This window comes from Benincasa hispida, chromosome 3 (assembly GCF_027475165.1).
Source record: "Benincasa hispida cultivar pf3 chromosome 3, pf3_genome.v1.1, whole genome shotgun sequence".
Classification (NCBI taxonomy): domain Eukaryota; kingdom Viridiplantae; phylum Streptophyta; class Magnoliopsida; order Cucurbitales; family Cucurbitaceae; genus Benincasa; species Benincasa hispida.
Genome location: NC_143480.1, coordinates 62,400,491 through 62,414,040, shown reverse-complemented (window position 1 = coordinate 62,414,040; position 13,550 = coordinate 62,400,491). Strand labels below are relative to the sequence as shown.

Here is a 13,550-nt window from a genome sequence, read left to right as displayed (position 1 = left end):
ACATCTAATGATTTTCTCATCTTTCAATTTTGTGATATAGAAAATTTAGTGTCTTCAACAGAGGTTATCTCTTGATATATTCAAAAATTTTAAAACCTATTTGATCTAATGATATAAAAAATAATTATTTTTTTATGTCTAATAAGATCCTTATTTTTCAATTTTGTTTCTATTATATCTCAGAATTTTAAAAAAAGTTGAATAAGTCTATCAAAGTCAATGAATTTATTAGATATAAAATTAAAAGTTGAAGGATCCGTTAGAAACCAAACAAACATAAAATTGAAAAGTATAACCAAAACTAAATTTGTCGTTTCATATATTAATTATAAAGATTAAAAATCACTTTTGGTTCTGAACTATCATAGAAGTAACAATTTAATTCATGTACTTAATAATATAATTTTATAACACCTAATTTAGTCCACAGAAATTTATATGTAGTAATTTAATCTATATACTTTAAAATTTATCATAATTTAGTCTTTATTAGTAAGTTAAGATTTAATAAGATTTTTTACATAAGTAAATCGATAAACTAATTAAAGATTTCAATATGTTCATACGGTACAAAGTTTATTATCGGAATATAATATTGATGAAAGCTTTTTACTATGCAGACTACATTGTTACAAATTTTAAAATAAAGAGATAGATTGGTTTAAGAAGGTTTAATCTATATTATAGATGATATTAGCAAGTTGTAATAATAAAAGGATAATAATAAAAAAAAAAGTACTTAGGCAATCCATATCTCCCATCCCCACATTAATTTATGCTACAACTGTTTTTGTTTTAAGTACCTCAACCTCTCAGAATAGCCACCCATATTCATAAAACCATAATCATCTCTCTCTTTCTCTCTTTTTCTCTCCTCTTTTTTGAACAGTCCTCTCTCTCCTTTCCTTCAAGAGCAACACAACAACTGGGATTGCTTTGAAACAGAACAAATATTGAAAAAAAAAAAAAAATCAATCATTTAAACAATACTCACCAACTCTCTCTCTCCCAAAAAAAAAAAAAAAAAAAAAAAAAAAAAAAATCCAAGTCCCAAAGCCAAAATTCCCTAAACCCTAGCTCAAAAAACTGCACAACCCTTTTCCCTTTTTTCCCACTACAAATCATCTTCCACTTCTTTCTTTGAGCTATGACCTTTGAAGAGTCCTTAAGATCCCTTTCTCTTGATTACCTTAACCTTCTCATCAATGGCCAAGCCTTCAGTGATGTCACCTTTAGCGTCGAGGGTCGCCTCGTTCACGCTCACCGTTGCATCCTTGCTGCACGTAGTCTCTTCTTTCGGAAGTTCTTTTGTGGCTCTTCCGACTCGAACTCCTCTTTCGGGGGTGTTTTTGATTCTCGGTCCCCTTCGGGATCGAATGCCCGCGGTGGTGGTGGCGGCGGTGGTGGCGGTGGAGCTAACGCACCACCACTTCCATCGCAGGGAGTGATCCCGGTGAATAGCGTAGGGTACGAGGTGTTTCTTCTCTTACTCCAGTTTTTGTATAGCGGTCAAGTTTCGATTTTGCCGCAAAAGCACGAGCCCCGACCGAATTGCGGTGAAAGAGGGTGTTGGCATACACATTGCTCCTCCGCCGTCGATCTGGCTCTCGAAACTCTCGCTGCGGCTAGATCTTTTGGGGTTGAACAACTCGCATTGCTCACTCAGGTTTTTCTTTTTCTCTATCTTTTCGAATGCAGCTTAAGCTGATGGGTTACGGTAAATCGAGTCAACTATTCGTACTCTTCTTTCTTCCCTCTGTTTCTAAAATGGGGTTTCAATATAATCTCTCTCTAAAATCTCGAGGAATGTTTAGTTTCTCTTGGATCTCTCCCTCTTTCTCTCTCTCTCTACAGCATTTTACCCTTCTTTTCTCTCTCTCTCTGGTCATTTGGTTGTTTTTGGTGAGTTCTTGGGATTTGGACTGATTAAGTTGTTGGGAGCTGATTTTAGCAAAAGAGAGGATAAGAAGGGATTTTTCTTAATAATTCCTTTTTTCCTATTCCTTCATTAACATTCTCATATAGATATACATATATTTCTCTTTATATCTTATGCATTTTTTCATGCCTCTTTTCCCAATCTTATTTGCTTTTCTTCTCCTATTTTTTCTATTTTTTTTTTGTTTCTCTCCAATCATGAGATATCATATATATAATATATATGTATAACATATATTTTTTTTTTCCTTCACTCTTTTTTTATCCAATGGGCTTTATATTGAGAAAGGAGAAGTAATTATTGGGATTAATAGTTGGAATGTTGCTTAAATGATCACTAAGAACTATGTTCTTCCAAACATCATTACTCCCTACTAAGAGCAAATGTATATATTTGATCTATAAGTAGTTCTTCATAAAATTAAACACCAACATTTTAAACATTATTAATTATTTTGGTTTAAGATTTAATTAAATCAATAATTAGATTATTGATATTTTCTTTTACATAAAAAGACTATTATCAAAATGGTTTTTACATAATTTTTGTTCCTTTTTTCTTATCAGATTTATCTTTTCTTAATAGCCTTTTCTTATTCTTATTCTGTGAAGTATTGATATAGTTCAAAATCCTTATTTCTTCATTCTCTTGAGAGGCAGAACTTTTCTAAGCAATCTTGCATGAATTTTTTTTTGTTAAACATGATAACTTTGATAAATGAAGCTGGCTTATTGATTAAGATTAAATTTTGTTTAAAGCACTTCTCCTTATAGACATTTATCAAAGGGAAAATAATATTAATCCTTATGTTTTTAATAGATATGAAAATGGGGATTATGTAAGGTTCAAGCTAATTAAGATGATTTCTTTAATTCCTTCCTATGCCAGAATTTACTATTTTATTAACACATTTTTGGTGTATTATGGGACATTCAGAAGCAACTTGTAAGCATGGTAGAGAAAGCTTCAATTGAAGATGTAATGAAAGTTCTAATTGCTTCAAGAAAACAAGACATGCATCAGCTATGGACTACTTGTTCCCATTTGGTGGCAAAATCTGGTCTCCCAACAGAAGTTCTAGCAAAGCACATTCCCCTCGACGTCGTCGCCAAAATTGAGGAGCTTCGGCTCAAATCCTCCCTCGCTCGTCGATCGTCATTAATGCCTCACCACCACCACCACCATCACCATCTCCAGCTTAGTGCGGGGCCTGACCTGGAAGAGCAGAAGATTCGTCGAATGCGAAGAGCATTGGACTCCTCCGACGTCGAACTTGTCAAGCTAATGGTCATGGGGGAGGGCCTAAATCTCGACGAAGCATTGGCATTGCATTACGCCGTTGAGAATTGCACCCGAGAAGTTGTCAAAGCCCTACTTGAGCTCGGAGCTGCCGACGTCAACTATCCGGCCGGACCTGCTGGGAAAACACCTTTGCACATTGCATCTGAGATGGTCTCGGCAGACATGGTAGCCGTCCTTCTCGACCACCATGCCGATCCGACCATCAGAACAGTTGACGGGGTGACACCACTCGACATTCTCAGAACCCTAACTTCAGATTTCCTCTTCAAAGGAGCGGTCCCAGGGATGACACACATAGAACCAAACAAGTTGAGGCTTTGTTTGGAGCTAGTTCAATCAGCAGCACTAGTTATATCAAGAGAGCAAGGGAATAATAACAACAATAACAACAATGGAAATAATGCATCATCTTCTACTCCAATTTATCCACCAATGAGTGAAGATCATAGCAGCAGCAGCAATGGAAGCAATTTGAATCTTGATACAAGATTGGTTTATCTTAATCTTGGAGCTAATTCTGGTTCAGCTCAAATGGGAGCTGAAGGAGCTGATCATCATAGACATGGAGGAAATGACCCAACAATGTACCATCATTCCCATGATTTCTAAACTCTCTACTTCACATTTTTATTATATATCTTTCTTTCTATTTACCAAAATATATATCATCAATATTTATAGTTTATATATGTGTGTTCCATCAATTTTTATATAGTGAGAAAGAGAGAGGATATATAATTAAAATTGTGGAGAAATGCTTAGGTATGCATCCCGAATTGCGTCTATCTTTGTGCATCTTATCCAAATTGTTTAATCATAATTTGCCAAATGACAATTTCATTTCACTTCCTTCTAAAATATTTTAGTTCGGTTTATTTGTTTGTGAAGAGGGTGAAATGCATAAATATGAGTACATCCTAGTATTATTCTTTTGGTTATAACATTATTATTATTATTATTATTATTATTATTTGTCATTAGGGGATATTTTTTCTTTCTTTTTTTCTTTGATTTCAATTTTTATAGGCATTTGCAATGATCATCTAAAAGGAAGAATTTCAATTACTATGCATGCATTGAGGTTGCACCAAAGAAGAGAAGAGATTATTTGATATATATATATAAATAAAGTGACCTAAATGGGTTTTATTTTTCAATAGAGTAAAATTGGGAAAGTAGCTTGAGTTGGTCCTTTTTCATCATCATCATCATCTTCTTTTTGGTTCCTTTTTCATTTTTTTAAAATAACCCTTAATTTAAAGACCATAATTTCCCCAATAAGAAAAATAATAATGGGCTTGATTGCACACATATAGACTTCACTTGTGTGGGGGCTCCTTCACCTATTCTTATAGCCTATGGTAATTAAAACCCTAGCTACTAAAGTTAGGGTTGCCCTTTAAGTTTGAATCAATGGAGTTTAGTTTAGTTTTTAACTCATGGTTAAAGGTGACCAAGTAATGGATTTTGCCTCTTCATTTTTTTTTCCATTGGATAAAAGTAAGGTTTATATGTGTGGTTGTGGTATGGTTCATCTGATTAAATCCAATAATGAAATATACATTTTTTTTTTTTAAAAAAAAATTAGGTATATTAGGAGCAACATACATCCCACTAAATGTTTTAATCCTAATTTGTCATGCAAAAAATTCTTCTTATTTCTTTTTGGAAATATTTGATTTATTTATTATTATTATTATTTTTTGAGTGGATGAGAGTGGATGTATAGATGCACCCAAGTATTACTTTTATTTTTCTTCTTTTTTTAGAATTCCGTTTATAAAATTCATCAACAAAATCTAGTTTAATTTTCTTCTGGTCATAACTTAGCCCACATTTACCTCGGTTGAAAAGTATCCATCAATGGTAATATAAAAAGTGAACCTCAGTTGATTACTTTTGTTGTTATTTACCTCTTTTTGTTATCGTAATAAAACGTGGGCCCAACTTGAAATTTGTAATCAAATCATGTAATCTGATTTAGGAATAAAATGTATTTAATTTGATTGCGGTTGAAAATTACTTGGGATCCACTACTACCTCTACAGATATTGTTACTTATGAATTTGTCACATTTATTTTAACCTTTACTGTTACCATTACCATTAGAGTCAAATAACAATAAAAAGTAATCAAATTGTCTTTGCGATTTGGGCCTATTACGATTCATCCATTAATAAAATCTCATTCCGTACACTAATTTTTATTATAGTTTGGTAAACGTGACCTTAATATAATTAAGATAAACATTTGCAAAACTTTTCTCCATATAATTACATAAATAGCTAATTCTATTTTTGTTAAATAACATTTGTAATTTGAGAGTCATATTTGAAGATAAAATGAATGTTATACATTAATATATTGATTTTTTTTACAATAAAATATGACTGGATATATTGGTTTCGTTGTTATGAAGTATATAAATTACAATTAATTACAAATTTGGACTCCTTGCGCGCGCGTATATATATATATATATAGTAAAAATAATATAAAATGTCAAAATGAACATAGCTCAATTGTCATAATAGTTGTACTATTAATTTTAAAGTTAGAGATGATGTCCAAAGGTATATTTTATCACTTATATAGAAGGCTATCGCCATTTCTAGATTTGATTTGAAAATCTCACCGGATGAATGAAATATTGTAGTTTCTTTTTGAAGAATAATGTTGTAGTACTCTTTTATGTGTAATTCAAAGGTGCATTTGCAGTAGTTATTTCTTTTAAAGGATACATTGTAGTTTTTTTAAAAAAATATTATTTCAAAGGTGTAGTGAACTAGTAAATATTTAACAATAATTTTGATTGTAGTAGAAGAAGGAGAAGGAGAAGGAGAAGGAGAAGGAGGTAATTTTTAGATTTGGTAGGAGAGATTTGAACCTCCCATTAAATGGGGAAACAATACGTGCTAAATTTGGATGAGCTCACCTTTGGCGGATTGAGAGCCATTTAGATCCTATTTGGTATCCATTTGGTTTTTAATTTTTAATTTTTGAAATTAAGTTTATAAGCATCCATTTCACTCCCAATTTTCTTATTTTGTTTTCTACTTTTTACTAATGTTTTCAAAAATCAAGTCGAGTTTCAAAAACTAAAAGGTAGGTCCAATTTAATAACCATTTGATTTTTTATTTTTGTTTTTTTTTTTAAATTAAACCTATAAACATTAGTTCCACCTCCAATTTTCTTCCTTTTTTGTCTATCTTTTACTATGGTTTAAAATATCAAGCCAAATTTTGAAAACATAAAAAATGACTTTTAAAAACTTGTTTTTATTTTTGGAATTTGGATGAGAATCCAACCATTGTACTTAAGAGAAATGCAAATCATTGATAGAACTCGAGAGGAAATATACTTAATTTTCAAAAAAACAAAAACTAAAAACGAAATGGTTACCAAATGCAATCGTAGTTGTTAAAAACTGTTGCGATTGATGCCTAAATCTCGTAGGTTCTATAGTTTATAATTGTAATGTACAAACAAATATGAGATATTTTATTTGAAATTTAGTAGCATTAACCCACAAACTAATAAACTAACATCCAAAGTTATCTTCTGTAGCTTAAACATGTATGTAGAGATATACATTTAGATCATGTTTAAGTGATAACCTAAATGGTCTGTAGTGGATGAATACAGATGAGTACCTTATCCTTGTGACACTACAAATACGGTTCGCTTTGTAGATGTTACAATTGTTGTAAAGTGCTACAAATGATCTAATCCTGATCATGAGACATGTGAGCGACGATATACTATACAAAGGGGTTTGTATAAGACCGGACCACGAAATGACTAGTCTGATTATATAACATCATTCATAATAAAGACTTATATTTCACTAACATGACCATAGGTGACATGACCTAAACATTGTGTAAGTTGTGAAATTTTGCCTATGAAGGCAGTTCTTTGATTTGTATGGGTGAGAGTAGCCAGATCGTCGACTCAATAAGCCTACTATTTTGAGGATTCGCCTGATTGGAGAGTTGAGAACACAACTACACAAGACGAAATTTACTCATTCCCTAACGTCTGCATAAGTAGATAAATTGCTCCCTTAAAGACTAATTACGGGGCTTGAACAATGTGGCTCCATACCCTCTCTTGGCCTAATAGGGGTTTGGTCATAGTTGGACTATGACTTATTGTTCATTAGAGGGATCAGTGGTACTTAAGAAGTTAGATGTAACTATAGAGGAAAAGCGGTAATTTTGGCCCAGCTGTACTTATGAGCAATTTATGAAGTGTCATCGTACTGTTGACTGATTATATTCAATGGATACAAAAATATATCTGTAGTGCGAAGAGTGTAGCTGTTGGTTTTTAGTGGAGTGATTGACAATTATTGGATGTTGAATAATTTAATTAAAGGAGTTTGATTAATTATTCAAATACCATTAGAGCTTCAATCTACAGGTCCATAAAATCTCCTTTGTAGCTCAATAGGGATTAATGAGAATCGATTTTGGATTAATTTGAATTATTCAAATTAATTGAGGGAATTAATTATATGTGATACAATTAAATTAATTATATACGTGATATAATTAATATAATGTATTTGATATATTATAATATAAATTTTATTTGAGAGGAAATAAATATTTGAATATGATTCAAATATTAATTATATGGATTGAATTCATAAACTAAATTTAGTGTAGATGTGATTTATATTAAATACTACAAATGATTGAGAGAATTAAAAACTATATGTTATATTGTATTTGATACAATATAAAAACTATAGGTTATGTGTTATATTTGATATAACATACAGTTATATATATATATAATTATTATTTAAATTTATTTTCTTTTATTTTAAATTTAAATTTCAAAATTAAAGGGAGGGAGTTACAACTCCCTCCCCTTAATCCTTTTAATTAAACGTGAATGGGGCAGTTGTTTTTTGAAGAGTTTTTTTTCATCTTCATCATTTTTTCACAGAGGGTCTCTGCGCGTGTATTCTAAAAACTTAATTCTTCTCTAAAATCTTTATATCCCTCTTCACAAAATACACAAAACTCACACCTCCTTTGGATTCTCATCCCAAAATAGAATACGAAAATCTCACGTGTGGTGGTGTCATCATTGGATGTTTGTGTTCCCATGAATTATTCGTAACTGTGGGAGGGTTTCGTGAAGATCTTGGACTTCAAGGATAAGCACTCTTCTTCCTCTATTTTAAAGCATGCTGTAATTTTTTTCATTAATGTATAATTGTTTGTTCTATAAATTTTTTGTTCTGTGAAAATAGAATTAGGCCGATCCCCGCTTCCGCTACGGAACTTCACAGTTCCTTCAATTGGTATCAGAGGGGTGACTTTTTGGTCCCAATTTTTATTATTCCAGAATTGATTTTACAGATCTATTGGTGGGTTGCATTCTACATTTGTTTTTTCATATGATGAATGAATGTGGATGGTTTCAATTTTTAGATGTTTCGAGATTGGACCCTTTTAGTTTTGTCACTTTAATTTTTGTAAATTGGTTTGTAAGGGCCATTTTTTTGGGCATTAATTATAATAGAGACTGTATTTCTTTGGTATTAAGTCATTCTTGAGTTTGAATTTCTTTGGTATTGAGTCATTTGTGAGTTTTTCAGTGCATTTCTGGAAATGAGGCCAAAATCGGAGGAAAATCAAAGGAATTTTCAATTGTACAATGGCTAATATACTGTAGCGTTGCAACACTGTGAACGACGAACGAAAGAATTTTCTGTAGTGTTGCAACGATGGGTCACAGCATTGCAATACTTTGAGATGAAATTTTTTTTCCGGTTGGGGCATGATTTGGTTCAAGTTGCAATTGGTTTGTGGATGGTTCGCTTGGTTCGACCGGTTCGGGGCTGGTTTGGGTTCTTGGCGATTAAATTCGAGCGGTTCAAGACTCGGTTTGCCTGTTTTGAACTGGTTGACTATTATTTTTGTAATAGTTAGTTGTTTTTAATTAATTAAATTTGTATAAGTGTCATATTAATTTAATTAATTGTTTAAGAGTCCAATCTCGGTCCAATAATTGTTTTGAATTACATATGATGTATGATTTACTTTATATATTTATATGTCATAATGTATACCATATAGTAAAATCCCACTACAAGTTATGCATTATTCATGCATCATTTATATTATAGATGTTATAATATATAGTTGCATGATTTGATTTTATAGCATGCTCATGCATCATATAATATAAATATTATAATATATATTTGCATGCATTAATAATATAGTTATGCATCATTTATATTATATTTGTTATAATATATATTTTGAATGTATGGATGGATGTATGTTATTAATTATTTCATACTTTAGTATATAAGTATTATGTATGTTCAGTATTGAAACGAAATTATATGAAGCATGTCACTATTTTAGGTTGTTTTATAATTCTTATAATTTACCTAAGTATGCTTTAACATACAATAATTACTTTTAATTTATTTCATTTTTTTTATAAGGGTTATAATTAAATGAAATTAGAATTAAAATCAATAATTCATAATTGCATGCAAACATTTGGTTAAAATCATTTTTCTAAAATAGTTTTAAAATATGATTCATATAGACCTAAGATCACATTTCTCATGAGATTAGAAATAAGTTTAATCTTTTAATTAGTTTAATAGGATTAAATTGGTTTTAATTAAAAGATTAAATTTGTAGCAAATGTATCTATAAGAGATCTTTTATCTAAGGCTAGTTATGTTGGGGTATTTAAGTTGACAGAAATGGAACACCCCTACGTGGGAATTGACCTGAAAAGGTGAATTAGATAGATTTTCAATAAGCATGCAATTATTGATTAAGGATTATTAAAGTGTTTAATGAATATTAATAAAAGTTGTTCAACAATCCAAAGTAAGTGTTACTTTTGGAAAAATCTAAACAATCACTTAGTAAATAATTAGCCATATTTTTCTATGTTTAGTTAACCTTGGTAAAACATTCAGTGGGAGGAAAATAGGGTTGATACTTCATTTTTCCTTTTCACGTTTTCTCCCTCAAAGTTCATGCCATGAGATCTATACTCGACCTCGAGACACCTTTGCTTGTGTCCCTCTACAGGTGATATTTGTATAGGTCAATACTAAGGTGAATGGAGAAAGCGTTTATAGTAAGTGGGAGCGAGACGTGTATCAACACATTTCACAGTATCTCTCATTAGTTTGTAGTAAATTTTCATGCTTAGCCTCAAGGAACATTTGCTTGTGTCCCCCTATAGATGAGATTTGCATTGAATTTTACTCAAACTCTAGAAATGAATATGATTGCTTTAGTTTTTGCCCCAATCGATTTTTCCCTATGGTTCACTCATTGGGGTAGAACTCTAGAAACTAAAATGAAGTGTTACACTTACAAGAAAATGTTAAGCAAGTTAACACTTTCTGAACCGAACAATGGTGACTGATATTTATGGTAACAAGGAGTTTTTTTGTATATTGGTTGAGACGGTCTCAGTTTAGTGAAAGGGTACCTGATCACCCTACGGTGTCTTTTACCCTGCCTCACTGAAACATCATTGCAAAATACATGTCACGTAGGGTTCATTTTATTATTTTTCTAAATTTGATCGGTTTTTCAAATGAGTAATGCTTGATACTAATATAAATAAATTGTATGTTTCAGCAAATTCACTATGACTTCTGCAACATTAAACTTACTATCCACCGAAAAACTTACCGATGAAAATTACACAACATGGAAAGACACAATCAACACAATATTAATCATCGATGGTCTGAGATTTGTCCTTATAGAGGATTTTCCTCCTGTTCCTGCTCAAAATACTCATCAAAATGTTTGGGAGGTATATGAGCGTTGGATATGGCAAATGAGAAGGCCTGAGCGTATATGTTGGCAAGCCTTTCTAAAGTCTTGACCAAGAAGCATGAGCCCATGATTACTACCCATGTAATTATGGAGTCCTTGCAGGGGATGTTTAGACAACTGTCCGCATAACTCAGGCATGATGCTCTGAAAAACATCTTCAATGCTCGTATGCAAGAAGGGGCATCTGTTAGAGAACACGTTCTCAACATGATGGTTCATTTTAATATGGCATAGATGAATGGGTTTGTCATCGATGAAGCCATTCAGGTTAGCTTCATACTTCAATCTTTACCTGAAAGTTTCCTATAGTAACGTAGCAATGTTGTTATGAACAGGATTAACTACAACCTGACCACTTTGCTCAATGAGCTACAAACTTTCCAGTCTGTGATGAAAACCAAGGAACAAAAGGGTGAGGTAAATGTTGCTTCATCTTCTAAGAAGTTCTATAGAAGTTCGACTTCTAGGACTAAGTCTGTGTCTTCTTCTTCTAGCACCAAATAGTGGAAGAAGAAGAAAGATGGAAAGGGAAAAGCTAACCCACCAACTGCTACCCAGGAGGGTAAGAAGGCCAAGGCTGCAAAGGGAATATATTTTCATTGCAACCATGAGGGACACTAGAAGAGAAATTGTCCTAAATACATGGTAGAAACGAAGAAGGTCAACCAAAGTAAATATGATTTACTTGTTTTGGAAACTTGTTTAGTGGAGAATAATGATTAAGCTTGGATAATAGATTCAGGCACCACTAACCATGTTTGTTCTTTATTTTAGGGAATTAGTTTCTAGCGGCAACTAGAGGCTGGGGAGATGACGATGCGTGTTGAAACTTGGCATGTTGTCTCAGCTATGGCAGTGGGAGGGCTTCGACTCTGTTTACAGATATCTTATATTTTATTAGATAATGTATATGTGGTTCCAGGCTTGAAAAGGAATGTTTTCTAGAACAACATTACTCTTGAAATTTTCATGTAAATAAAGTGTTTGTTTACAAGAATGAAGCACATATTTGTTGTATTAATATTGAAGATAATTTATATGTGCTAAGACCGTTAGCAACTAAAGTCCTCATAAATACTAAATTGTTTAAAACCGCGATAACTCAAAATAAAAGACTTAAAATTTCTCCTAAGAAAAATACCCATCTTTAGCACCTGAGATTAGGACACATAAATCTCAATAGGATTGAGAGACTGGTCAAGAATAGTCCTTTAAGCGAGTTAGAAGAAAATTCTTTACCTGTTTGTGAGTCAAGCCTTGAAGACAAAATGACTAAAATATCTTTACTAGAAAAGGTCACAGGGCCAAAGTACCCTTAGAATTTATACATTAAGACCTCTGTGGTTTGATGAATATTAATGCAAGAGGAGGGTTTGAATATCTCATCACTTTTACTGATGATTATTCTAGGTATTAATACAATATAAGACTGAAGCCCTTGAAAAGTTCAAGGAGTATAAGGTTGAAGTTGAAAATGCATTAAATAAAACCATTAAAACATTTCGATTTGACAAGGTGGAGAGTATTTAGATCTAAAATTTCAAGACTATTTGATAGAATATGGAATTGTATCCCAACTCTTGACACTTGGTACACCTCAGCCGAATGGCATATCATAAAGGAGAAATCGAACCCTGTTGGACATGGTTCTGTCTATGATGAGTTATGCTTCCCTATCGGACTCGTTTTGGGGTTATGTAGTAAAGACTGTAGCTTACATTTTGAACTGTATTCTGTCCAAACACTAGAACACCTTTGGAATTATGGATTGGTCGTAAAGGTAGTTTACACCATTTAAGGATCTAGGGTTGTCCAACATATGTGCTTGAGGAAAATTCTAAGAAATTGGAACCTCATTCCAAATTATGCGTATTTGTAGGTTACTCTAAAGGAACAGAACGTGGTTACTTCTACGATCCTAAGGATAATAAAGAGTTTGTGTTGATAAACGCTACCTTTTTTAGAAGTGGACCACATAAAGGAGTATAAACCCCACAATAAGATTGTGTTGAGTGAACTTTCCAATGAAACTACTGCACCTTCAACAAGAATTGTTGAAGAACCAACACTTGAACAAGAGTTGTTGAAGTTGGTTCATCTAGTAAGTCACATTCACCTTAAGTGTTGAGGGAGCCTCGATGTAGTGCTAGGGTTGCGAACCCACCTGTTCGTTATATGGGTTTAACAGAAACCCTAGCTATCGTAGCTGATGGAGATGTTGAGGATCTATTGTCTTACAAGAAGGTAATGAAGGATGTTGACAAAGATGAATGGATCAAAGCTATGAATCTTGAAATGGAGTCTATGTATTTCAATTCTGTTTGGGATTTTATACAACAAGCTGATGGGTTTAAACCTATAGATTGCAAGTGAATCTACAAGAGAAAACAAGGTGCTAATAGAAAGGTGCAAACCTTCAATGCTAGACTTGTGACAAAGGGTTATATCCAAGTTGAGA

General features: G+C 32.4%; 1 protein-coding gene across 1 annotated transcript; it reads left to right on the top strand.

Annotated features, from left to right (window-relative positions):
• Window positions 1-815: 815 nt before the first annotated feature.
• On the top strand, window positions 816-3,965 carry LOC120074385 (BTB/POZ domain and ankyrin repeat-containing protein NBCL-like). Its single transcript, XM_039027488.2, has 2 exons — window positions 816-1,666; window positions 2,876-3,965. The coding sequence occupies exons 1-2, from the start codon at window positions 1,148-1,150 to the stop codon at window positions 3,848-3,850; spliced, it is 1,494 nt and encodes a 497-aa protein (XP_038883416.1). The 5' UTR covers window positions 816-1,147; the 3' UTR covers window positions 3,851-3,965.
• Window positions 3,966-13,550: the final 9,585 nt, after the last annotated feature.